This window comes from Xiphophorus hellerii, chromosome 9, assembly GCF_003331165.1.
Source record: "Xiphophorus hellerii strain 12219 chromosome 9, Xiphophorus_hellerii-4.1, whole genome shotgun sequence".
Classification (NCBI taxonomy): domain Eukaryota; kingdom Metazoa; phylum Chordata; class Actinopteri; order Cyprinodontiformes; family Poeciliidae; genus Xiphophorus; species Xiphophorus hellerii.
Genome location: NC_045680.1, coordinates 28,922,955 through 28,950,808, shown reverse-complemented (window position 1 = coordinate 28,950,808; position 27,854 = coordinate 28,922,955). Strand labels below are relative to the sequence as shown.

Below are 27,854 nucleotides of genomic sequence, written 5' to 3'. Positions count from 1 at the left end.
TTGACTTGTGTATAATTTTTAACCCAACATGCTGTCAGTGAGCATTACTCAGTGAGTTGTTTTTTTACTCGGTCCACTGGGTGATCAGACAAAATGAGCAACAACTGGACAATCCTTGGACTGGGGACAATAAAAGGCCACCCAAAAATGTCAAATTTTGCCACAAGTCATAATTCCTCAGATGTCGCCAGTTATGTGGGAGCGTGCCTTTGGCATGTTGGATGCAGGGACGTCCACCAGAGCAGTAGCTGCACGGCTCAATGTCCCAACAGACTGGCACTGCTACAAATCAACCTCATCTTTGTCGGCCATGTGTGACCACCCCAGCACAAGATGGCCACATCCGGCTCGTCCATCTGTGGGATCGGCTATGGATAGTGACACACACAGCTGATGTGACTATTGGTCTGCACAACAGATGCATCACACCTCAGACTGTCCATAGCCGCATACGGGAAGCCAACTTGGTCGAAATCAAAGTCCTCAACATGACCCCTATCATGTTCAAAGCACTGTCAATCCGCTACAAATGGCCGAACCACAATGTTATCAATGCTGATATGAAGATCAGTAATTACTGAGTTTCTCTATATATTACATAACCCAAATGTTCATAAAACTCTTATATTTGACATGGGGCGTTTATATTTTTGTTCAGTGTATATTACATTACAGTTTGTAGATGTTTTTTTAACAATACTGATTATTTCATTGTTCTCAACAGCATTAGAAACATTGAGTGGGAATTCCTCTTCATCCGACCCTGGATGTGGGATATTTGTCGCTAACTTATTTGATATTAAAGTGCTCAAGTTTCTGTCACATGGCAAACAACAGACTTTTGATGGATCTTCAGTTATTTATATTGTTTCAACTGTTGAAAAAGCTTTTCCATGTTTCCCATGGACTTGTGGTTTCTACTGTGAAAAGCAGTAAGTACACACCTTTTCCCACTTTGTTTAATGAAAAAGCATGAGAAAATAGAAAACAGTCGAAGCATACTATTAATTACATATCCAAATTACAGACTGAGGCGGAGTGTTAAATAAAAAGAACTATGCATATAGATTATGCAGGTGTACATATGAAAGAAGAGAGTTCCCTGAGGCTGTTCAGAAGAGGTTCCATGGATCTCTAATGAGCCAAATCTGAGACAAGATAAACTGAACTTCCTGCTGGAAGCCTGAAGGCAACAACAGAACTAACATTTAGCTTAGATTGAATCCCTTTCTTTGTGGCTTCCCTTTGGTTGTAGCGAAGTGTTCGGATCAGTCGTCCTGCTGCCCTGGAATGGTTTGATACTGTGCTGGCTGTCTGTAGAGACAATAGTGCTGAGTCATGAAGATGATGTCAAACGCCACAGAGAACAGACCCAGACCGAACTTGGTGGGATCACCAAACACCAGCTTCCACTCATCTGAGGAGAGGTAAACATGACAGAAAGCATGACAATGTGCTGCTCCAGATGAAATTACAAACATTTACAAAAAGGCGGTGCATAGCACTCTGCTAGCGCAGAACAACTGTAAAATAGAGTTCAGTGAGCTGGTAGAATGAAGTGTTTCTCATTATAAAGCTAGTTTATGAGAAGGTTCAACTATCCTGTTAGTCCTCAGTTATACTGAGACCAATCACCAGTCAGATTCCTCTGAGGTGCTGCACAGCCTGCTGCCTTCTGCTTCCATTTATCCTTTCAAAGTACATTATCTTCACTTTTCCCAGGTTATGAGCAATCAGAATTTTTCAGTCTTCCCAGTGCAAGAGAACAAATTGGATAAATCTGCTGCTTGCCAGTTCGATTTCATTTTCCCCTTGCAACATATTGATTAGGGTTGGACAATATGGCTGAAAAACATATTACAATAGAAGGCTTTCATATCAGTCAATATCAATCATTATTAGTTTTTGTTTTAAATATCTGAAATATTGTTAAACTGGTGGCATGACCTTCCCCGTTACCGGGGTCAAATATGTGTATTTTGGAGTTTTTGGTCACTAGATGGGGCTGTCGGCTCCAGTATATGAACCAAGAGGTGACAGGTAGTTGACAGGAGTTGAACCCGGAAGGGCATACAAGTTTTTGACTGTTGTGGCGGAGTCATTGTTAACACTGTTGCCGTGTATCATGGAATAAATGGATTTTGTTCATAAATGGTTCACCTAACTGGAACAAATTTGGACTACAAGTGTAGAGGAAAGATATTAATAATTAAAAGTTATGTTGTTTAGCTGGTTCGCACTAAGATATGTTTTAACCTAAAAGAAATGTACTGTGTCAAATCGACTGGGTTAATCTGACCTGGAAGTCAGGAAGGAATTCAGATTTGGAGAGATGTGGATTAACAAACACTAAGAGAGGAAAGATGTTAGTTTTATTCTGTTGTGCAAGAAAGTTCTGGGACCCGTTTTTTCCCCTGCTCGCCTGCGAAGGAACCGGGCCGGAGCCCAAGACTTGGGAAAGGATCTCTGTTTGGACAGATAAGGAACAAACAACTTGACTAATAGTTCTTCTGATGGAGCAGATTTAATTCCAGGAGGTCAACTCCTAATTCTCAGTACTTCCAAATACACATCCAGTGTAAAACGGAGCCAGAATTGCTACGCAAATGAAGTCCAGTAACGCCATTGGTCAAAGCTTCCCAACACACACCAGTAGAGTTGGAACTGTATAAAAAAACTGATGTTAGAAATAGAAGGGGAGAGATTTTGGATTTCTGTAACAATGTAAATGTAATGTTCTGGTTCCGCTGATGTGCATTAAAAATCTCTCTCGTTTGATCCATGAGCAAATGAAGAATCAGAGTCCTGTGTGTCATTTCCTATTCATATGTTCCTTAAGTTAGCCACCTTTAATTCCTCCATACAAGATGATCTGGGATTGACTTTACACATGATCAACAGGTACAACGTTAACCGCTCAGCACGTCATAACTCAAAGCTGAACTAGTGCAATATTACACTAGCTAGTACACCTGTTTTATTCTGTTTCCTTCAGCTGGAAACTGGAGGAAACTCCAAATCCTGCTGTTTTCTCCACACTGCTGTTTTTATTTTATTTTTAAGGAGTTATGAGGCACGATGGTGAAACCTGAAACTTCTGCACAAGTTACTCAACAGGTTGCTAGGTATCCAAAGAAAATGAGTTAGTTGATGCTACCCACCTTGTCTGGCTAGCTGTGAGAGGAGCTAAAGCTTTTCCTACATTCTCCAGAATGCTGTGCAGTTCTGGATCAGAGTTCAGTGAAATTATTGAATGTTCTATCAGACAAATTTCCTATTGATATTGATAAAGTGTCTATTCCAATATACAGTATATCAAGATTCAAGACTCCTCTATTGAATGCCGCAGGGAAATTATTCACACATATTGTTATTGATTAATTGCCCGGCCATAATATTGATGCTCTATGACTGCATATTGATAAGTGTATGTATGAGTGTGTGATGGGTGAATGTGATTATTAGTGATCACTGGGATTAGGAAAGAACGAAGCAGCAGAACCCAGTTAGCAGCCATCTTGGCTCATATGTGGGTCAAACCTACAGTCTCACCTTTCTCCTCAACATGCTACCTGGCAGGTTCATTTACTTCTCTAGTCACTGTTTGAGTATCCATTCTTTTCTCCACTCTTCATACTTCATTCAGGCTCATTCTAATTCATGTGTTTAGAATCTATCAGATTCTTTTCAAAGCCATGAAGGTACACAGGCTGAACAGGTGAACATTTCACCTGATATTCATAACCACTCATAGAAGAATAATTATAAGAGGGAATCCAACAATAGAAGCAGATCTACCATTATTGTAAGACTGAATGATCATCTGTAGGATACTGAAGACTCCACCAGTGAAGTCCAGCAGGACGTTGCCGATGCTCCAGCCCTCAGTGCTTTGTCTCCTGTAGTTCATATAGGCCTGGAGGCAGGCGGAAATAGAATATCAATTTACAAATAACTTGATAATAAGGCAAACTACAGAACACTTTGACTATATGCTCTGTTAGCTTACCTGTGGCACATATTTGATCAGAGTGACTGCTAGTTTAATATAGGAGAAGTAGTAGAGGTACTCCAACCAGGTAATTTTGTGGGCCACAGCAACAAATAGGCTGATCAAAGCAAAGGTCCAACCAATCAGCAACAGAATCCTGGCAGTCCATGACACCCTCTGACCCCCCCTCTGTAAATGACAGAACACTGTAAAGTCTTAAGGAGGACACGGTGTCTCAGAAATTTGTCCTTAACGTCTGTTTTACCATCGGCTGGACAGAACGTCCCACTCTGTAGTGGTGTACCTCATAGAGAGCAGCCTGGCTGACGTAGATCACACAGAACAGCAGAGCATGTAGACTGAAGAAGACGTCATTAGCATTAACAGGATTTATCCCATTGGGATTCTTCTGAAGGAACTCCTCCTACAGAGAAACACACAGCTGAGCATTAAGCACTGACATGCTTTCCCGTTCTGTCCAGATGTCTGGCTTTCTGCTGGCTATGAGTGAGGTGACCTGAAAGGCCTCAGTAATGATACATATGTCCTCTGTGCAGCATCTGTTAACAACAATAATAATAATAAAAGACCCAGAAAGTTTCTGTGGAACAACCCAAAGAAGTAGAGGGCTTAACGGGAACCAGGGAGGGAGAATTAATGGTCAGGTTGTTCACAGAAGGCCCCCCAGACAGGCCTTAATGCAGCTGTATGTGTTATTTCCACCTCTCCCTCCTGCACCAGCTGTTCTAGTCAGAATCACATGAACAATGAAGCAATCTTGGAAATAAAGTTACCTTTATGTAGGGTACCCAGAAGAGGCCGATGTTGAAGACACTGTAAGCAATGAAGCCCGTTAGATTGAGAGCCAGGAAGTCGAAGTTCAGACCTACAACACTGAAGAGAAACAGAAAGCAACTGAATCCATTTCCCTTTGGAGACGTCACAAGATGACTTCAGAAATGAGACCTGATTGGACCATGTAAAAAATGCATCTCGACCTTATGACCTTATTGTGAGTATTAGAAAATTATTTGACCTCTTTTTCCAGGACAGTTTTGTTATGATTTAAAACAGAAATAGTCCAGCTGCAGCCTCAGAAACCTTTTCATTCTAGACTGAACTCAGATCTGCTTGACAGCAGCTTTGTAATCTTACCTGCTCTTGAACAAATTTCAGCTCTAAAATGAGAATATTATGATAAAGATCTCAGAAAAGGCAACCCAGATATTCTGTAGATTTCTTTCACATAAAGGGAAATATTTGTGATGATGAATCAGAGACATTAACCCTTTTTCAAATCCTCTAATCTTTTGTATTAGATGATTGGTTTCATTTGGCTGTCAGGATAAAGCCTGTACAATGTTCAGAGCAACTGATTTAAATAATATCTTTTTAATTTGGCATTGTTCAAAACAGTCCATTGTTCTGAAGGAATTTATAAGCTGTCGTCAGCAAAAGGTTGGGTGCTGCATCATGGGAGTCACATTACTAACATATAACATATAATTGTTGGGTTGAGATAAAAAGAACTCATGACCTAACAGTGTTTTCACATAAAATATCAATACTAATAATACTACTGTAGAAATAATAGCTATAATAATAATCTCATAGGATAACAAACCCTGTCCAAACAATAGAAACGTTTAAAACATGGACTTTTAATGTAATACAGAGGAGGAAACCACCCAAAGCTGAACAAGGCACAAGACACAAGAACTACCTTTTCCTCCTCCAGTTTTCCCAGGCTTGTGGATAGAAAGACACTGACCAAGTCACAAAGTAAATCCATCCAATCACCTGAGCCACCACTGACAGCACACTGCTGTGGATCACTATGAAACGGATCCTGGACGACAAACTGGACAGAAGGAAACAAAGACAGATTACAGTCCAAAACAACACCCTGCTTTATTCTTTTTAATGCAATCATAATGAAAGGGAAACACATATAAGCACAGCATATAATTACTTATCAAATGGAAACTAAATGATCAGTCTGTAATGTCTGAGTCTCTGCAGGTCTAGCTAGCTGACATCCTCCTCAGAGCAAATAAGTGGTGAGCTTGACGAGGAACTTCTGTTCACAGAAACATTCAGTGTATTAGAAAATACAAGGTTAAAAACAAACATCCTCCCTTCAACACTCCATTTGAACCCTAACCCACTAACACACACTCAGACACTTCCCTAAAGTGGTCAAACCCAGATAGTAAACTTAACCCACATTCCTTCAATTCAGCGTGGGATTTAGGATTGGAACGTCACTGTGTGATACTAAGCAAGGCGAGGAGGAGTCATTACTGAGCAGGGTCAGGGTCAAGGTCATCATCTCCTAAACATTACAGCATGTTGGTTCTGTACCCACCTGTCCAGGTGTGTGTTGTTGCTGAACAGGTGTGCAGTCACCTGACCAACATCATGTGCTATCACAGTGAAATTGGCTGAGGTAGCTTTCTCTGGAAGCAACACCTGAATGAATATGAGAAATAGTGAGAATTGTTGGACAAAAAGCTCCAAACTTCATATTCAGCCTGCTGTCAGACAGACAGACATAGACAGGATTTGTAGTAAATAAATAAATGGAAAGATTCTGTTTTTGAAGAATTTTCTAATAAACTAGCAAGCCAACATAACGTAATCTTTATGAAGAAAATCCTTGAAATTAGAATTCACAAAACAAGTCACTGTCATCTTTCTTTTTGTTTGTTGATCTTAAAGTTCACAGTTTAAATCAAAATAAGAAAACCTCCAGCTGAACTTAGGAATATCACATGGATGCAGTTTCTCCTCTAAACTCCTGATTAGTTCCATTCAACATAACCTTGTATCATGTTTGCTTTTGAATGTCACCTGGTCAGGCAGAGTGATTATTAATGAGTAGTTCTCCTGGGAGCTGAAGGTTACATTCAGGTGAATCACTGTAGACTGATTGACAGCAGAACTGAGGAAATATACAACATGAATTAAACAGTCACACTTTCAGTTATATGATGCAGAAATGCAGAGAAGTGAAAACGTATGCGCCCCCTCCCCAGATTAATGCTGGTTTTGCCTTTTTGTTCCATTTAAAGCTGCATTATTTATGGTAACTTGTAGTTAAAAAATGTTTCTTACATATTTGTTAAAACAGTCACCATGTCATGACAGTACTGTATAATATATGACAGATCATCTGAGAAAGAAAACAAGCTTCTCTGCCTGCCTTCCTCTGTGGACCTGCTATCATCTGAACAGAAACACCGCTGTGTCAGAAACAACCAATCAGAGGCAGGAGGAGGGCCTTAGCGCTGCTCACACCCTCCTTTTTTCCCTGTGCTACTTTACAGCTGGTTTACCGCAACAGAGTCAGCCATGAATGCTAAGGCTAGTTAGCATGGCCACCGATGATGGCGGACAAACTGTTTTCGTGGGACGGCAAGTTGTTTCTCCACCATCAATACATTCTAGATCTTTCTCTCCTAGTAAAATCGTGGATCAGCTCTTGGAATAACTTTGGTGAAGCGGCCTCGCTGAGGAAGGCAGTAGAGAGCCTTCCCAGACTCTACTGCCCTTTAGATTATGTGTAGCGTTGTTTTCTATTATAAATCTGTCAGTAGCCAAAGGTTTTACTGAAATGATTTACTACATCTACAGATCAGGTAATAATCAGGCTCGTAAAACTGAACTCATCTTTCTAAAAGTTCATTCATGATTTATCAAGGGGAAGGACAATTACTTTGTTCCCAGCGGGAAGAAGTAACTATACAAACAAAAGTTCTGTACAAACTTTTGTCTCAACAACCGTCTCCAGAGAAACATGAACAGTCGATTAGAGGCTGGTCCCATGGGCTCTGAAAGCTTTTTCTCTTTAATGAATTAAATCATCACACAGCTATGATCTTCAGACAGGTGCTGTTGAATCAGTGCTTTGTTCACCTCAGTGTGTCTGTGATTACCTGGAAGAAATGGTGACAACAGCTGAAGAGCTTCGCTCAATTATAACAGCATCTGGTGCGTTCAGACACACAGCGGACTCTAGAGGAGAAAAATGTCCAGGAACAACAGATGAAACACAGAACATGTTCCCCACAATCTGGAGAATTTTCTGTTATGTTCTAAATTCTTACCAGGTTGACAATGTCAGCAAGGAATCAATGCCACATGTTAATTTAACTAGCAGGAAATCTCTCCTGGTATATTTGGGAAAATTTCCAGTCTGCAGTGCCAGTGAGGAAATGGCTGCCCAATAGAACATGATCTTTCATTGTTTTCATTGCTGTTCCACATCAACCTGAACTGTAGTAACTCTGTCTCTTTGCCAAGGCACATCAATGTCACAACTGAAGACATGGATGGATTTCTTCATTGAGAAAAATGTTACATGTTTTTATCATGAGATATTTTATAAATGTTACTTCATCTTTGTTACTTCATTTCACAGACATAATGTCCTCCAAACTTCGGAATAGTACCAAGCTTATGAAGGTCTATTCTAAATTCTTGTGTCCAAGCATGATTTCTGCTTCACAGTGCCGTGAATACAGATTTCATCTGGGAGGACATGTTTCATCTAGACATGAAAACTAAAGGAGACACCACTGCCGTTAACTTTTTACTTTTCTCTAACATAGTACAACTGGATCAGTTCTTCTGTTTGTTTGTGTCTCTCCTCTGTCTTCTCAAAGCTCCAGTCAGTCGTGGAAGATGGCTGCTCACACTCAGCCATGTTCTGGTTCTGGTTCTGGTTCTGCTGGAGGTTTCTTTCTGTTAAAGGGGAGTTTCCTCTCTGCTGTCACTGCATGCATGCTCAGTATGAGGGATTGCTGTCGTCATCAACCCAATGTAAGTGACTGCCTACTGTCGCTACATGTTTGTCCACGAGGACTGAAAGCTGCAAAACCTGCGACTTTCCTCAGACCTTAACAACCAGAAGAGCCATTTTACCCCCAGTCCATCTAAATAAAACTCCTTCAGAGATGAAAAGCTCACCTTGCATTTTAAAAAAATTAGAACTTATAATTTTTATTAAATATTTCTAAAACCATAAAACCTTTGCATCAAAGAGGATAGACATTTTTATTCTTTAGGTTGTTGATATTTGAGAAAAATTGTGTAAAAAACAGAAAAGAAAAACCATAAGATTTCCAATTGGTGGTAGTATATTCTGCCTCTTGCACCAGACTCTCTCCATCTGTTATTGGTGGTAACCAGGGAAACCACCTGCATTTAGACTGTTAAATAGAGCTTTGGCTGGGTCTGGTAGGAAAACAGCCCAAAGTTATCCTAAAGCAGGGGTCGGCAACCAATGGCTGCGGAGCCACGTGTGGCTCTTTCATCCTTCTGTTGTGGCTCCCAGTGACTTTGGGAAATAGAATATTTTATTAAAATTAAATCATTAAAAAATTATAAATTAAAATCATTTTAAAATAAATTTCTAAATCTGAAGATTATGGTAAACTTGTAACATTAAAATAAAAGTTTTGAACATTTTTAGCACCCAAAATATACGTCATGTCCGCCGATGTGCGACAGGCATTCCTGGCGAACCCCACATGTCTGGCAGACCGCGTTTTTTTAGCGCACTGATTTATTGACTTTTTGATCCTTGCCTGGAAGATACATCATGAATAAATCCAAGAAAAGGAAACATTCTGAAGATGGCAGAACATTTAATGCTACGTGGACAGATCATTTTGCTTTCACCGCTGATGAAACTGGTTCACCAGTCTGCTTAATATGTGGCGAAAGACTGGCAAACAACAAGAAGTCAAATGTTGAAAGACATTTCAAGAGCAAACACTCTGTCTTTGCTAAAAAATATCCCGAGGGAGAGGAGAGAAAAAAGGCTGTTTCGGAGCTGATGCGAAAGGCTGAAGCGTACGGATACGGAGCCCCCTAGGGGACATGGGGAATTTTTTTTCTTTTGCGTTCCCTCGCAAAACTTTTGCGTTCCCTCGCAATACTGTACTGTTATGTTATGCAGTACAGTATGCAATAATAATAAACAAGTTTTCACTGAGGCTCTGTAAGAGCCATATGAATAAAATAAGTAATTATTGATATGACAGGAGCAGCGGCTTTGACACTTAGGTGTGTCGACGTGGGAGTGACGTCACCAGGTATGAATGGGAAGGATACTGGCTTTGTGTGTATTAGGAAGCGGTGAGCGGGGCGGTCAGTCCTTGCAAAGTTTGGAGCATGATCATCAAAATGGAATAAATCGATAATTGTGACAGAACAAAGACAGAATTGTGTTTTGCGAGGTTTGGAGTTGATTGATACAAGGACAGATGAGATTCCCCGAGTTAACCCAGTGCGGTCCTTTACCATCATTAGTTTGTCGTGTTTTTAATAATAAAAACTTGTTAATAGTAAAAACTGTTTGGTGCAAAACACTGATTGAAAATCAATTTATTTTTTACTGTATTTTTATGTCTGTTAAGGCTAAGATGGAGCGGCACTGAAAGCAGCTCTTTAAACCATTCAGACTACAAACACAACAGAGACACAATCAAAACTGTCAGATGATTTATTTCCCGCGATAATAACTCAGAAATAGTCCAAATTATAATGCATTTTTATTTCTTTCCTACTTACGGAAGGTTTCTGTTTATATCGTAGGTTTGTGGTGCCTTTCTATCCTAAAGAAAGATATAAAACTTCAGATATTTCACAAAAAGATAGGCTAGAGGGCTCCATAGAAGCAAGCAGGAATCACTTCAAGAAGTGGATTAAGACGCAAATTCCACTATATGTGCCAGTTTCGTGGCTACTCAGGAAATAATCAAGCATGGTAAGCCATTTACAGATGGAGATTATCTACAAATATAAATACATAACTATATATTGTTAAGTGAAATAGTCTTTTTTTTTAATTCAGGAGGACAGGTGACCGCACACACGCGATGGGACACAGAAGCAGACTGCGCATTTTTTGGTTTGCTTGGTTCGTTCAGTGCCGGTGGATAATATTTGGATAAGTTTTGATTTTTATCTCCTGAATAAGAGGAGGACAGGTGACTGCATTCTGTTTCTATTTTTCCTTCAGTGCGGGTTGGGTAAGTTTCGATTTTTATTTCTTAAATACAAAGACCCAAATAGACAGAGGGTATTTTGTTTGAAATTGAGCATCAACAAAGTGTAAAATGCGTTTTGTTACATGCAGAAATAAAATTTTGTGTTCTCTGCAGCAGTTCGTTGATTTCATAAACGCAACATAGTATCGATTTTTGTACGTAGCATATAGGATTTATATATATGACGTCAAAATGGGTTGTGGCTCCAAGTGCTTTCTTTTCATTGGGAGGCGGTCCCAAATGGCTCTTTGAATAGAAAAGGTTGCCGACCCCTGGCCTAAAGCAATATGAGACACTCCTCAATCTTTCTATTTCTATTGAGATGTAGTTTTTCCTGCCTAATTGTGTTTCTTCTGTTTCTACTTTAAAGAAAAAGAATTTATCTACAAGAAAAGCTCAAAAAAATTAAACAATCAAGTGGATTTCATTTTGTTGGTCAAAGTCAGTGAGCCTGTCTTACTGAATGACTTCAAGCTGCTGGTTAAAGCCCAAATATTCTTCTGGTGAATATTTGGTCAAAAATGACAGATGATGTCATAGTGTGCTCTCAGTATCAGACATCTAAGCATCACCACCAAGGTGATGGCAGACACAAAAAGCAGCTAAGACTCACCAGAGATGTTGATCAGCAACTCAACAAGTAACCACTTCTTCACCAGATGTAGAACGGCCATTGCTGCCACGGAGACCGCAACCTGAAACTTAAAGCAAACAGAGCATGTTAGCAGAGACTGGAGGCAAACATGGTGGAGAAAGAAAGGACTTCAAAGGCTTTTTAGGTGAGATACACACAAAGTGGAACTACTTATCTCTAGTGGAGAAATGTCTGAAGAATGGGGAATGAACTAATTGTTTATCGGGCTTCTGCACAACAGCCACACACACATTTATACACCACTACACTGACCATAGGATACTTGGGCTCATTGATGAGTGGCAGCGGAGGACGCAGCAACTGAACCATCAACTTTTTGACTGAAAGAAACAGATTCACAGATACCCCTCCTGTTACTGTCACATACTCTGAGAGCAAGGCACTCTGGGAAATGACTGCAGAATCTGATATGTGCTCAGACGTTTTCTGAGTCAGCTTCATCTAAACCAGTGGTTCTTAACCTTTTTTGAGGTACTGAACCCATCAGTTTCATATGCACATTCACCGAACCCTTCTTTAGTGATAAATAAAATAATTTTTTTTTCCAAATTCAAGACATAGGTCTATGTTTTTTTGCTGGTGCACAAAATGAGCCGTGCATGAACGTCACCTTTGCTCAAAGAACAAAACCATGAACTCACAGCAAGTTGCAGTATGACTTTATTCTGGCCCCCAAAAAATATTTCGGCCCCATAAAAGAATTTCAGCCCCCAAAAATATTTTTTTACTATTTTACTAATTAAAAATAAATTTTGATTTTTTCACAGAATTAAAAATTTTTCTTAATTTTTTCTTATTTTAAATTAAATTAGTTTTTTGTCGTTTTGAATCCACAAAATACTTTTTTGGGGCCAGAATAAAGTATTGCACAAATGACATACCTGCAAATCAGTGTGACTTCTGCTGTTGTTTTTGGGAGACCAGTTCAGAGAGGCGTGGCTTCACCTTGGCAAGTGCATCTTCAGAGCAAACTAAGTCTGTTCATTTTCTTCTTTTTTGTTCGACATATTTAGTATGGATTAAAATATAAAGAAAGAAACCACGCGACGTACAACTACGACAGCCGCTGATACTGCGCGCACTAAATTCCCCGCAGCCCTGATCGGCCGAGCAATGCAACATGATCCTCTGCAGCCAGTGATGGCCAAGCGGGACGCGTCATCACGACTTTACACAAGTGTGTCTTTACCTCCGCGGCAGAGGCTCCGCCGGACCCCTGAGACCGACTCATCGAACCCCTGGGGTTCGATCGAACCCAGGTTAAGAACCACTGATCTAAACCTTCAACTTGCTCCATGTTAGACCCGTGTGCCATCTGCCAACCAGATGGCACACGGATGTTTCCTCATTGTTTCCCTCACTGATTTTAGGGGGATTTAGTGAACAAACACAATACAGCTGAGGGATCATTGGGAATCAGGATTATGCTGCTTCTGATCACGTCTGACTGACACATCTAAGTTTGGACATGATCAAATGTGGAGGACCAACTTTGGGCACCACTGGCTTAGTCAGTCAGATCTACTGCATAGTCCACATTGTCTGTAATAGGTCAGTTTCTTTATATTGACACATTTTTAATATGAGTTGGATTTCACAAGTACGTTTTAAGTAAAAAAAATAAATAATAATAATCCAATTATTATTAAGTGGTAATCTAACTGGATCACGTGATCTGACCCCGCAACGTGTTTCATAGAATTTAATTGAGATAATGTTTGCTGGTACAGTACAATTATAATAAATCAATGATTTTTGTATAACTGCAAAAACGGTTCCTATATGTGGAGGCATAATTAATGGGTAATTTAAATATCCAACAGTCCACTTGCGGAAGCAGCCATGCAGATGTAAAGATCTACTGGGTTCTTTCCTCAAACGTCCAGCAGGCGATCTTCGCTGCGTTGTAGCAACAAAACATTCTCTCTAAAGAGGAAGTTCATCAGTTTCGCTTCAAGTCTTCCGTTTGTGTTTTTCGGTTATCAGAGCAGTTTAAAGCATGATTCATAAATCCCTGCGAAAGCTATGAACAACCATCAGCTCATATGATTGTCAGCTTAGTTTTCAGACTGTTTCTATCTGTAAAAGGATCTAAACTGAGAGAACAAACAGGACAGAGCTGTTTAAAACAAAGACACAGAATAAGATTAGAGAGGAGGAAAGCAGCAGCTTTACCTTGTCTTATCTGTTACCTCCACATCAGCTGACTGCTCTTTTTTTATGGCGGTTGGCAAGCAACTTACTGATGCGTCAGCTGACTGCTCTTTTTCTTCTTCTTCTTCTTTTCTATTATGGCGGATCGCAAACCACTTCAAGGTGAATACCGCCACCTACTGTACATGAGTGTGTAGCAACATTAACTCACATACATTAAATTCTATTATTAAGTCATTATTTTCTTCATGTATAAATATCCTCTATGTTATGGAGAGCCTCTCTTCTCCCCTAGGACCATCATGGATGGGAGATGGTTCAGGCCCTGGAAGCCTTGGGGGTCCTCCCAATGTTTAATGGGGACCCGCCAAGCGCAGTTCCAGATGCCTTCCGCATTCAGCACCTTCATAGCTTGGCCTTTCACAGTGCAGTATCTACCCAGCCACATGCAGATGTCTTCAGAACTGACAGTCTCATTGAACATCCTGACAATCACCATTTTCAGGGAGTTGTCAGTCAGTTTCTCAACGTCAAATGCTGAAGACTGGGTCTTTGCATTTTCAAACCGTGTCCAAAATTCTTTCAATAACGCACATCATCTGGCTGAAACTTCAGTGTTAGCTGAATCAATTTTCTTGAGAAATCCAATCTAAACATTAGACTTCCTGCGCTCCCGACACAGGGGGAACAGAATTTCCCACAAGATCTGTGTTCTATCAGATTATCATACGCTGTCAGAATAGCATACATACAGTTAGTACGCATGCCTGCGCATGCGCATTAAGAAGTCCGACAGTCAGAGGAGCTGTGAGTTCATACGCGACAAGTTGTGACGAAAATAAGTCATTAAATTGTTTTCAATGATGACTAGATAGATATACATGCATTGTCGTGGTTTCAAACTTATTTAACAGGGTCTAGCTGCAGCTGCAGTCAACTACAACTACAACTACAGACGTTTTCTGAGTCAGCTTCATCTAAACCAGTGGTTCTTAACCACAGGGCCGGCTCAAGGCAAAACAAACTAAGCAGCCACTTAGGGCCCCAGGGCCACTAAGTGGTGCTGATTTTTTTTTTTTTTAGTAATAATTTCAATGTCATTATAATATCAAAAAACACAATTTCACTATGAAATGGTTTGCTTTTACAATAATATATATTTGCTAATGTATGCAGAAATGATTATTTTATGGATAAAAAGAAAAAGTAAATTGCTCTTTGGGGCCCCTGGTGGCCACGGTAGGTACCGCACGCTTCGCCGGTAACGAGCTGCCGTGCAATGTGCATCTACACGTCCAAAGCTCCGGTCAGAAGATAAATAAGCAAAACAATGTCTCAAAAAGAACTTATCCTTCAGGGAGGGAGGAAAGAAAGAGGAAGAATAGAAAAAAGCCAAGATAAAGGTTTGTTTTAATGTGCCTTGGTAATGTAATGTAAAATATTTGTACAGCTGCTAATAAAAAATTAGCTTGATAGTGTGACCTTGGGGGTATAGTTTCTGTTATGTGTGGAGGACCTTAAATCCTCTTTTTACCAGATCACACAGATACGTTTGTAAGAATTATCAGAGGCACTGTTGCAAATTAAATGCAGTTTATTGATTTCATAAGTTCCTTTGGACAGAGAGTTTATTTTATTATACAAAATTGACCACATTAAAAGCAAAAGTCTATGCTGGCCCTGGAAACCTCAAAGCTAAGATACAATTAAACCCAATTAAATAACAGACTGTTTGGGGGAGGAATAATAATAAAGAAAACACAAATACAACTAAATGCACCCAAGTGTTCCCCAACAAAAACACACTCACACAAAAAGCCCTGGTGATACAGCAAAGGAAAGAAAAACTCCCCTTCCACTAGTCTCCTCAATCTGAATAAAATAGCTTGTGACCCAGAGACAGCATAGGTCCTTTTTTATTATTTAAAACAAGCCAAAGGGCTAGACAATAAAAACTCCCCTTCCTTCAACAAAACTAGCAAACAAGAAAATACTTTTAATCAATAACCCCCCAAAAAGGAAAGAAATTCTAAACTAAAACAAAAACTGAAACTGAAACAGTAGCAGTTTCAAAGCTGTTGATGCTGTTGGAAGCATCAACAGCTTTAAATGAAAACTCCATCTGGCAGTGGGATTCTTGTCAATGGGAAAGAGTTTCAGTCTGGTATAAGAATACATTCTTCTTGGCGCCAAACACATTCCATACACCTACAAATATACCTCTCCTCATTAACGACAGAGCAGTGGAGATCCTACAGACAACCTCGGCTGGTTGACTGGTTTTGCTTCTTTAAAGCAAAACCAGTCAATGGTGCTCTGTAAGTCACTCGCTCTAGAAGTATCTCTCCTCTGTAGGAATCATCAGCCTGGGATCTGTTCTCCTCAGCGATCTACCTGCTTTTAAATGCAACTGCTGATTACCTATCTGGCTAATGAACCTGCTGCGCTCTGTCACAGCGTCTTCCATATATGGGCAAAGGAAGAATGCGCAACACTATACTTCCGGGACAAAATGCCCCGGCTACAATAGCGACCTGGAACGGTCCAGTTCAACAGCCAAACATTTATGCTAGGGTCTTTGTGTTTGTGTGAAATTTAAATCTTTTGTGCAAAAATTCAGGAATATGAAACCGCATTGAGTTGGAATGAGACAAATAGGTCTTCAGCCAATTTATTCTAAATGAACCAATCAGAGCCTCAAAATCCAAAGCGCTAATTCCTCCTTTATCATAATCTTAACTGCTGACAGCGTATGCTGATCTGACAGAACACCGGCCCTCCGTCTGAATTTCGCGCGTCATCCTGGTCACGTGTCTGAAACCCAGCAATAAGAGCTCTACTGCTCTGAAAATGACGTCATTCTCGATGAACTGACTGCATAGGTGAAGCTTTGGAGTCTACTATTTCACCTTAAACATTTTAAAACTAATTTTTGTGACAAATAAAAAAGTGGTTTAATTAGTTGCTGCTGCTGGTGGTGACACAATGCATTGTGGGATACCTTACTGGCCAATACTAATGTCACATATAAACCTATGTCCTAAAAACTAAATTATTGCGACATATAAAAACAAATGAAGTAATGTGCGATTAAAGTATTGCAAACCAAAAACAACTTGATACATTTTGTTTAGCTGTACAGAAAATAAATGGCCACCTTCATGACTAGTTCAAAATCGCCTATATAAGAAGACATTGAGCAGCAGCGAGGGAGCCAGGAAAGACGCAGACTGTGTCTGCCGCCAGCTCAACATCGCTTCACAGCGGGAGCTCCTCCTCTTCTTCATCTTCCTCCTTTTTCTCCTCTTCTTCCTCTTCCTCATCTTCCTCCTCTTCAGTGATGATGGTTAGCTGTCCTGTCTGCCAGGCTAAAATTCAGGAGCAAAAAAATTAACGAGCATCTTGATTCCTGCCTTTCTTGAATGGCTTTTAAATTAAAAACTCTGTCACAGATCTTTAGGAATTTATACAGAAGAGGATAAAGGCCTATATATATGTATATATATAAAAATGTTGACTCTAATATTAAATTGTCATATTTAATATTAATAAATATGACACTGATGGCTGAATCACCAGCCATCAGATTTCTGATGATTCAGAATTCTGATGGCTTATGGGTTGGTGTTTTGAATTATTGAATAAGACACAGTAAAGAAAACTTTTTTTAAAATTTGTTGTGTGGATTAACTTAAAAAGATAGGCTCTTTGTGCTTAAACAATTTATTTTCTGAAAAAAATTACAATCTCTTGTATCTTGAACAAATAAATATTTTTGACCTCATTTGTGTAAAGATACTTACTTGAAATTTTATGATTGATTTCACAGATTCAGTTATGTTACATTTTCTTCACCACAAGATCATGTTTATCAGTGTATAAAGTCACTATAATATAATTGAAAATGTGGACAATATTCTTTAGTGCTGTCTCAAATGTACACTTAAAAACTGATAAGATCTTAGTGAGAGAGGTGTGCAAGAGATGGGACATGGAAAGAATTATTGCTACAGATAATGTTACAGAAATATAAAACAGTAGCTGATATTGCGATGATTTAGCGTTTTGCCCTACACCCTCCGATGAGGTAGGTGGCGGTATAACCCTCTAGCTGGTATAACATTGCCTCATTAAGCAGAAAAGAGCATTGGTCCTTGTGTGACCTCAGGTTCGCAGCTCGGTGGGAATCGGCAATTAAAGAGCGGGTTTCCATCCAGCTAGTCTGTAATGGCCCAGCTGCTCCTAAAGAAGCTTCACTGTCTTCACAGCTCGGTGACCCGGTAAGAGTTTCAGCTGGTTCCAAACAACATGTCGTCGTGTTAGCCCGGATTGACAGCGCGCCTCATCTTTTTGATACGTGTACGTGTGTGTGTGTGTGTGTGTGTGTGTGTGTGTGTGTGTGTGTGTGTGTGTGTGTGTCTGTCTGTCTGTCTGTCTCTCTCTCTGTCTGACTGTCTTGTGTTCATACACGTATGCGCGCGTGTGTGCGTAGTTGTATATTCCCTTGCATATCACTCGCAGGTTCCCGGCCGGTGTTCCCAGCTATCCCGACTTCTTTCCTCCACAGTCACGGAGCTCAGCTGAGCTCCAACCGGACGTCGGTGGTCCGCTGCGGACGGCAGAAGTATGAGCGGCAGTACTTAGTCCTCCTGGTCCGCCCGGACGGCTCCACTGTTAGCATCAGATACCAGGAGCCCAGACGGCTTCTCCTGGTGAGTGGTCGGCAGGGGCTTTCTGTTCATGGTCCTTCCCAACGTTTCTGCACAGAATGGAGAACTGTAGGGTTCTTTGTTTTCTTCAGTATTATTAGTAGTTTATATTTTTGAATTCAGGATCATTATGGAACATTGATTACAGAAATCAAAATTTTCTTCCAAGTCATTTTCTCCCTTTTTTTTCTGAAAGAGAATTTTAATTTCTGTAGGTAGTTTTGGAGCTATGTGTACTTGTATGCACTGCTTATAGAGGACCACTTTCACAATATTTATCAACAAAGTGAGGATCTTTTCCCGGTCCTCACTTTCTTTTGCAGTTCTATTGCTCTCTAATTGGTAGATTTTAGAGGTATGGTGTCAGTTAAGTTTCATGTTAATGTAAGGGAAAATGTCTGGGTTTGGCATTACAGCGGTTACTAAACAGAATGGAAGTCAATACAAAGTCCTCAGTTTGTATAGAAGCATAAGGGTGTGTGTGTGTGTTTGAGTGTGAGTGAATACATTCCTCTTGCAAATGGGAATGTCTGATAAAGTTGAATAAATAACAAACACATGAAAGTGCACACTAGTGTCAGCAGTATAAGCTGAAGACTCTCCATCAATCAAAAGCTAGTTTTCCTCTAAAGCAGCACTTGATGGCATACAGAGGAGGTCATGCAGTCATTTCAATCCGGTGTTCTCTGTTACAATATTTTTATTCAATATTGCAAAATAAAATATTTCTTATGAATAACCAACATTTTCCTCACTTCTTTTCCTTGCAGTCATAACGTTCCCACCACACTGATCTTTAGCAGACCAGGCATTGGGAGCAGTGAAAATCCATCTAAATTTATGTTCTACATGCAGATTGAATGCATGCTCTCTGACTGGCACATATCCTGTTCAAGGGCTCCGTTACAATATTTCACAAATGGTTGCTACCAGGAGGAATAAACTGGTCCCGATTTAGTTACTTTTGCGAGATTGGTCTGAAAATCAGTCAATATCCCGTATATCTCTGCTGTGAGAGGACTGACTGCCCTGCCCACGGGTCACATCTGTGGTTAACAGTCACTCCGCTGTTGTCAATTTAGTGACTTTTCATGCAAAAAAAATATATATCAGCCAAAGTCAGAATCTGCAGGTCAAGCTTTTTAGAAATCGGCCAGAAAACTGCAATTATACTTGCCATACTTGCTACACAACCTGTACTGTGAAGCTTTAAATAGCTTACAGTTAACTAAAAGTACAAGATTAAGCTTCTTAGCAAAACTAGATCATTTGAATATAATGTAAGTATACAAGTACTTTTTTTCATATTGTGTATTGCTGGTGTTCATCAGTAGCTTGGAAAAAAGGGAAGATATGCTGGTCCACTGAGCTGCATGGCACCACAAATAATAAAGATCGTTTAATACTGAAACAAGGAGCTACTATGTGCCCAGTCCTGCTGTTAGGCGCAAGTATATAAAGCTGGTCAGTAGAAGGAAGCATGAAAATGTCCTGGTGGACATCAGTGCTGACTTTGGGTTTGAGAAAGCAAAGTGGACCAACACCAATCATTGTGTTTGGATGTTTTAACCACCATGTCATGCTTCAGCTGGTTCACACAGGTGTGTGCCTATGGATAAAAATAGTAGAAGTAAACTGCTTTGTAGAACCTAAACAAGGTCAAAAATTTCTATGACAATGTAGGGCACCTCGATCCAACCAGATCATAGGAATCAGTTAGTTTAGTTTGGACAGTAAAGCTAAATGGTGCTGTTTGTGTGTTTTGGCAGATGCCTGTAAACCTGTTGACTCTGCCTGAAGAGGAGCGCCGCGCTCGCCAGAAGAGGAGGGAAGTGAAGAAGACCAAAACACAGACAGTAGATCTGTATGAAGATGACTTTAAGGTGGACAGCTACAGCCACTTGTGGAAAAAGAAATGACTTCTGTATTCACTGATGTAAAAATAGACAAAATAGTTAAAACTGTTCAACATAAAACTGGGTGTGTTTATGTTGTGGCGATATTTGGCAGAACTACCACCTAGTGTCCTGATTCAGATGGCAGTGTGTGGTATCTATCTGGAATATGTAAAGCTGATTTGTTTGATATTCTCTGACATGCTGCTGATCATCAGGTTACCATGGCAGCAAGTCGTACTGAGCCATGCTGGTGGCAGCATTCCAACGTTTCCAGCTCCAGGAGTCACTGTAGTGGCTGTGTATAGATCCTGCTTCTGACATCACATCAACCAGTTTTATACTACATGATGAGAAATACATTACATACCACTATTATTTTATTTAATATCTATAAAATTCTTAAAAGTCAAAACCTAGTGATGAAATGTTCCACATGTATGAGCTGATTAAAGGACTAAATCCTTGCTGTGTTCAATTTAACTTATAAAATCCTGTACTGATCCCTAAGGGAAATGAAAGTGTGGAGCGTGTAATGAAGCAAACGCTTACTGGTATAAGACCTGAACTAGACATTAATTCAGGTCTTATACCAGTGGGTGAGTTAAATGTGCAGTAGCATTATTAAAATGAAAGCAGGAAATGTTTTGCTTCATTAAACGCTCCACTGTGCTGCAGAGCTTTTCCTCAGGATAACAAGAGTACACAGAGAGAACCCATGTCTGCTTTTTCATATAAAATGAAAAAGCTTTATTTCCTGGAAGGTACCAGTAAGAATCTTCATTTTGGATAAAGATGTTGAACATCAGGAATCTTTCCCTCACTGTCGGGAACATCAGTCTGGGTAATAAAACACATCAGGATTAAAAACTGATTCTGACTTAATATTTTGACATAGTATTTTTTTTTCAAACGCTGCATTTCTGCTAAATGAAACTGCTGATGATTATTGGGACATGTTGGGTTACTAGTTGGGGTTGTTGATTGGATTGCAGCTTGTGTGATGTCAGCAGTTGTTTACTTTGTTGCCTTGCAGCAGGGGGTGCTGCTCTGAGATTTTGGTATGGGGTCTTCCTGGGTGGAGATTGAAAACATGGGTTCTCTTTGGGTACTCTGGCTTCTTCCTGCAGTCTAAAACAAGTATATTAGGTGAATTAGTCTCCTAATATTGGCAATGAACCAGGGTCGCTGGGCTCAGGGAATTTTTGCATGATTGTTGCGTCTCCTCACCCCAAAACATTAGAAGGTATAGATCAGTCTTCTGCAGTCTTCTTTATCAAACAAGGATCTGTTCTTGCCCTCAATCCAGCTAAATAAAGTTATTAATTTAGCTGGACTATGTATATCACATAGTTTTTTTTTGGAAAAAAGACAACTTATAAATATCTACTATATGAAATTTATTTGATGTGAAGAAGAAAAATTTTTGACCCAATGACAAAAATATATATAGAGACCCCGACTTAAAACAGCATAAAATATAAATTGTAGGAGATGAAAATATGTTTTCAGATTCAGTTTTTTTAATTTGTTTTTGTAAGGTTTTATGCAAATGTAGTGATAATATAATATAAAACATGAGCTATTTTGCACTGTGTACAGGTGTTACACAAAAATTACATATTCACATTGTAATAATCATCCCCAAAAAAGTGTTAAAGTAAGTAGTTATTTATTTTTGATTGCTCTGGTACAGTGAATGGCAGAGATCTTTACAGAGAACTTGCCTAGCCAAGGGGTTCCAGGTTGTAGTAGTTTGTGACCCTGTTGGGGGAACTATAAGCAAACCTCCTTTCTAACAGCATTCCAAGGCTAAGCAATAGGGTTCAGTCTTTACGTTTGGGTCAGAAAAGCTTGAAGAAAAATCAACATTTGTAATTTTTTGTTTGTTTGAAACACAGAGGTTGTACTATTACAAAAATATAGTACTATAATATTTTAGTCAATGTCATTCTGTAATTTAATTAAATTGCGCCATTAAAACACTCACAAAACTGCTAAGACATAAATGAATTGTATATCTACATTCTAAAACGTTAAATTATTCTTCATCATTTAATCTAAAGTTATTGAGCTATTATGAAAGGTCCGGAGAGCCACTTCCGGCTCCGGTGCAGCAGATTGCGGACCAGACGATGGACCGATTTCTATTCACACCTGTAGGGGGCAGTACAGTTTCTACCACTGGCCGAAGACATACGAGAAAGAGTTTTGGTGTTGACCTTGCACCGCCACGGATCGTGATGGGTTACTGGGATGTTCCAGAGGGGACAGACTGCGTGGAGAAGACATGGATCGCCACCAAACTGGGCACAGCTCTGGGTAGGTATCAGGCCGCAGACGGTGCTCTGGGGCCGGAGGCCGCTACGGGAAACACAGCGCTTTAGCAGCTAGCTAAGCTAATAGGCTTAAATCATAGGTGTCAAACTCTGGCCCGCGGGCCAAATTTGGCCCGCAGCCTAATTATATTTGGCCCGCGAGGCAATTTCAAATTAATATTAGAGCCGGCCCGCCGGTATTATACAGTGGCAACGCTGTGACGCCGCATTCACCGCGTATACTACAAATCCCATAATGCTCTGCTGTTTTTTGGCTTGTCAATCAGGACAGAGGCAGACACGCCTCCTCCTCTGTGTCAGTAGCACTTAGGAAGGTGGTGATCCGTCTTCTTGCGCACTTTTTGGGTTGAAAGCCCCGGCGCACCCCGCATCCCCGGGCCTCTCCCCCAAACCTCACTGCGACCTCAAACTACAGCTGTCACTGTGTTACCCTACCAAAAAATGGCGAAAAGAAAGACAGAAAATCGAACATTTCTGGACAGGTGGGAGACAGAATATCTGTTTACATATGTATGTGAGCAACTTTTCTCCTCAGTGAAGATGACGAAAACGTCTCACAGGAGACGTCTGACTGACGAACACCTTTGTTCGATAATGAAGGTTTCCTCAGCTCAAACCCTGAGCCCCGACATTGATGAACTGGCATCCAAGAAAAGATGCCAGGTATCTGGCTTGGCCGCATCAGAGTAGATCAGTGTGTCGCAAAATGAGCAATAAATAAGTTTTCTATGCACCTTTTCTTGTTACTCCAAGGCCTGAATGGTTTATTCATAGTTTATTTAATGATTTATTCATAGTTGTTATGTTATTTTATTTTCAAATTTATTAGCCTGTGTACGAAGCTAATTTTGGCATTTACCTCAGAAAGGAGGCATTAAATTTTTATTAAAATTTTATTTAATATGCCATTTATATGTTTTATTATTTTTAGCAACTCAATTTTGCACGCCTGCACTTTTAAGTTATATAAGCCTTGCTTGTTCAATATTTATTGTTAAATCAAAACTTGTTTGGGTCCATATTAAAAGATTCATTTGTTCAACCTTGGCCCGTGGCTTTGTTCAATTTAAAATTTTGGCCCACTGTGTATTTGAGTTTGACACCCCTGGCTTAAATGAACCAGGGTTGCTGGGTTCAGGGAATCTGTTCAATAAAGTTTTTTTTATCTAAAAGCTGATGGTTCTTGGGCATAAATCCATTACTGAGTGTTTCAGAGCTACAGAGATCCAACGGAATGTCCAGAGCTCCGGGGTCAGTGATCCGCTGGAGCTCCTGATTCCAGTGCTGGGTTTGGAAATGTTCTCCGAACAGAACTCAGGATGGATGTCGGTTTTCTTGCCCTCATTTCCAAACAGCAGTTGAAATTCTGACGGTCCAGTTTGCGTCCCTCATGTCGTGCGGTACTTCCTGACTCTTATTTGCAGCCAGTGGCTGACAGAAAGTAGAACCCTGCTGCTTAGCAACGTCAGTAGCTGGTTCAGGACAGGAGTGTTGAGCTCCAGTCCTCCAGGCTGGTGTCCTGCAGAGGAGTCCCTGGTCCAACACTCCTGATCAGATGTCTGAATGACCTCATCAGCGTGAGGTCAAGTTTTGCAGAGTCCTGCCGATGACCTGGTTATGTGTGCTGGATGTCCAGCAGCCCTGCTCCTTGTCCTAAATGAACCCGTGATTTTGTGTTTCAGGTCTGATTGGCTCAGCTTATCACATAGTGGCATTCCAACCTGATACTGCATTGGAAGCAGTGCAGAGGGCTGCCAGTGCAACGGTTACAATGGGTAAGCTCATTAAAATATGCATATTCAAAAAAAAAATATTTTTTGAATATGCATCTGAATAGTTATTGCTATCTGAAATAACTATTCAGATTGTTGTGAATAGTGTGTGTTATAAATATTTCTATTTCTGCTGTTTTGGCGGTTGTCAGACATGGTGATAGCAAGCATGGTGTTCCTGCTTCCTTTAAGAGACGTGTCAGAATATCACTTAGTATGTTCCTGCTGTCTGCTTGAATTAAGAGAAAAGGTTAGTTTATATTAGCTGGAGATCATGATGACCATTAATGCTCAACATTATGGTGGATTTGTGTTAGGGTAAGGCTAAAAATATAAAAAATTTTCATTTTCAGAATAAAGGCGTAATGTTATCAGAATAAAATCATAATAATACAAGAATAAAGTCATAACTGTATGATAAAGTCATATTACAAGAATGAACTTGTAATATTGCCAGAATAAGGTCATAAAAAGTACGAGAATAGCGTTATGCTTCCAAAATAGTTGTATATTAGGAGAATAAAGTATTAATTTTTGAGAATTCTTCCATGAAAAATAATAAAAAATAAATAAAATGAGGGATTTTGAGTGTCTTGTGAAGTTGTGCTTTTGTATCAGTTTTACAAGTAAGGAAATACTTCATCTTCTAAAATCAAACTACTAGCAGGACTTTGAAACTTTGTTTTGAAGAATCACGGACTTCAGTTGGTCACTGATCTTCAGTTCTGATCTGAAGTGGGCTGATATTGATATCTGGTATTAATATTGTTGTTATGATTGATAATGCATTACTAGACATCTGTATTCCTACCAGGGAGAAAACTTCCTAGTTTCCAGTCACCAGTAGATCTGGAACCCATGTTTTGTTGGCCATGAACATGCAGACTTCAGTGCTTCAGATGAGGTTTTTAGCACTGACCTCAACATTGTCACAGATCTCAGAAAGTTCTTTGCTCACTGAGAAGTCTACACATCATCTTGATATGTAATGTTGAACATTAATATTGGCAGCTTTGCATTTTCCAGCCACTATGGGAGCCATCTTCGGAATGACAACATGTCTCACCGCTCAGGCCCGAGAGGCTCCAGATGACCCACTGAATTATTTTGTCGGCGGCTGCGCCTCGGGCATCTTCCTGGGAGCCAGGAGTAAGTAATACCTGCTAAATGGAATGTTTGAATTCCACCGGACTGCCTGTTGCTTTTCAGTCACCAAAGCTCGCTTAGGACTCATGACAATCTGCTTTATATCCACTTATTTTGTCATGATTTTTATTAGCTTTATATTCTTGTATGCTGTTTAAAAGTAGTTCAACCTATATATGTGTCCTCACAAATTAACCTTCTGACACCAGGTTTGGCTGACTGGAAGTCTTTGTTGTTTTGAAGGAATCTGATTGGCTACCAACACTCCTGTATTAGCTATATAAGTATTAGCTTCGCGCTGTACTGCCCCCTATTGGTTTGGCATGTTGGGGCTGATTGGTGCAGGTTCATCCATCCATCCATTTTCTGTACACCCTTGTCCCTAGTGGGGTCGGGAGAGGTGCTGGTGCCCATCTCCAGCGAACGTTTCAGGCGAGATGGTGCAGGTTCCTGTAGATGAAAACTCTCCTGTGTGCATGATATTATTATTGTAAACGATGTGACAAAGATATTTATTTTATAAAGACCCAACTACGCGTGGACAAGTCCTGAAATGAGCTGACGCAGGAATGGCACAAAAGTGGTGAACACAGGCCGAACACTGGAACACTGCAGGGACCTCACTCCATGTATGAGAAGACTAGAATTAAACACTTGGCTCAGAACTCAGTAGTTTAGGGGCAACAATTGGGGGTTTCTCTTCTGAAAACAAAGAAAAAAGGTAATTTTGATGTTTAGGAGATATTTTAGGTCATGTAAAATATTGAAGTCTGACGATGCTGCAGGGATTAGTGCAACTTCAACCATCCTGCAGATGACACAGTGATGTCAGGGTTTACAGTAAAACTCAAACGAGATCTTTTATCAGAATGTTGAGTTTGTAGTTCAACAGCTCTCTAGTTCTTCTTTTTCTCTTGATATTTTCACTCTTTGCTTCTGTCTGCTGGTCAAATTCCTACCAATAAAGACTAAACTGATTTTCATTCAGCTTTGCCCAATCAGTGTGAAAAATAATTTTTTGTTTCATATCAAACCTTCATGTTTTGATCATATCTTATTTTGATTGGCTTTAATGGAGCATTGCCAAAAGGAGGATTTATTTAGGTTTTCTAACTTTGCAGTGAACCTCCTGTGTTCACAAGCAGTCTGAGGTCAGGATGAAATGTGATTGGTTGATGAATGACTTGGTGGTCTCTGCTTCTCCACAGCCCACAATGCTATGACTGGTACGACAGGCTGCCTGGCTCTGGGAACGCTGGCCTTTTTTACTAAAGTTGGCAAAATGGAAGGATGGAGGCTCACCGGACCGCCCAAACTGTAGGAGGAGACTTTAACATTAAATATTGTAAAAAGACTTCATGTAATAAAATGCTTGTGAAAGTAAACTGAAGGCTATTTTATTTTAAGTGTACAAATGTAGAGGATGAACATGAAACATGATTAAATATTAGCTGTTTTATATGTGTATATAAAAACAGTGCATATAAAAACCCAACTACGTGTGGACAAGTCCTGCAATGACCCGAAGCAGGAGTGGTACTCCATTAAAACCAGTGAACACAGGCTGGTTCTGGTTCACTGGTTTTATTTATATATATATTATCTTTTGGTGGTGTTACGGTCCGACCAGTAAGGCACAAGGACAAAGGCATACTGTATATAAAACAATATTTTCTATTTATTTTTCCAAAAGCCTTTCAACAACAAATCTCAAAAATATAACAAAATGGGCCCAAAAGAAATCAACTAAGGCATACCTAACTCAGGATAACAAACCAAAAACTGACCTCACACAATGAACACACAGGAATTTATACACAAAGGCTAGCCTACACAAACAAGGAGGGGTGGGAGATGAGACAAAGACAAACAATGCATAAACATAAATAAGTAATTCAAACCAACACATTTTGACTACAAAACAACTGTAAAAACAAAACAACCTAACACCAAAAATGTTTAAGGAGTAATGCTATTAGTAGAGAGAGAGGCAGGTTCTTTAACATCAAGTCCTGTTTCCAGCAGCCTGATGGTTTGTTCCACTTCCTGGTTTGCCTTTCAACCAGTCCTCTCACTCAGCCAGTCCTTCAAACTCAGCAAAACAAAATAGTTAATAATTCAAATAAACAAAAGGT

General features: G+C 39.9%; 3 protein-coding genes across 7 annotated transcripts; 2 read left to right on the top strand and 1 right to left on the bottom strand.

Moving 5' to 3' along the window:
* Window positions 1-941: 941 nt before the first annotated feature.
* Window positions 942-13,992, bottom strand: ctns (cystinosin, lysosomal cystine transporter). 4 transcript variants are annotated; one of them, XM_032572552.1, is made up of 12 exons: window positions 12,986-13,850; window positions 11,957-12,151; window positions 11,663-11,750; window positions 7,930-8,008; window positions 6,845-6,935; window positions 6,360-6,463; window positions 5,715-5,852; window positions 4,786-4,885; window positions 4,257-4,415; window positions 4,010-4,180; window positions 3,799-3,916; window positions 942-1,417 (listed from the first exon to the last, which is right to left on the bottom strand). In XM_032572552.1, exons 2-12 carry the CDS (start codon window positions 12,143-12,145, stop codon window positions 1,269-1,271), a joined length of 1,386 nt encoding a protein of 461 aa, XP_032428443.1. In that variant the 5' UTR covers window positions 12,146-12,151; window positions 12,986-13,850; the 3' UTR covers window positions 942-1,268. The 4 variants fall into 4 exon arrangements, with proteins under 4 accessions (XP_032428443.1, XP_032428444.1, XP_032428445.1 ...); XM_032572553.1 differs by having other exon boundaries at window positions 4,296-4,415; window positions 12,986-13,845; XM_032572554.1 differs by lacking the exons at window positions 11,957-12,151; window positions 12,986-13,850 and adding an exon at window positions 13,880-13,992.
* A 3,986-nt stretch (window positions 13,993-17,978) lies between these two features.
* mrpl55 (mitochondrial ribosomal protein L55) lies at window positions 17,979-20,929 on the top strand. Of its 2 annotated transcripts, none has more exons than XM_032572571.1 (3): window positions 17,979-18,138; window positions 18,426-18,570; window positions 20,337-20,929. In XM_032572571.1, exons 1-3 carry the CDS (start codon window positions 18,086-18,088, stop codon window positions 20,484-20,486), a joined length of 348 nt encoding a protein of 115 aa, XP_032428462.1. In that variant the 5' UTR covers window positions 17,979-18,085; the 3' UTR covers window positions 20,487-20,929. The 2 variants fall into 2 exon arrangements, with proteins under 2 accessions (XP_032428462.1, XP_032428461.1); XM_032572570.1 differs by having other exon boundaries at window positions 17,981-18,138; window positions 18,351-18,570.
* Window positions 20,930-22,582: 1,653 nt separating this feature from the next.
* Window positions 22,583-27,104, top strand: ndufa11 (NADH:ubiquinone oxidoreductase subunit A11). The gene is made up of 4 exons (XM_032572568.1): window positions 22,583-22,784; window positions 24,484-24,576; window positions 25,600-25,722; window positions 26,928-27,104. Exons 1-4 carry the CDS (start codon window positions 22,598-22,600, stop codon window positions 27,038-27,040), a joined length of 516 nt encoding a protein of 171 aa, XP_032428459.1. The 5' UTR covers window positions 22,583-22,597; the 3' UTR covers window positions 27,041-27,104.
* Window positions 27,105-27,854: the final 750 nt, after the last annotated feature.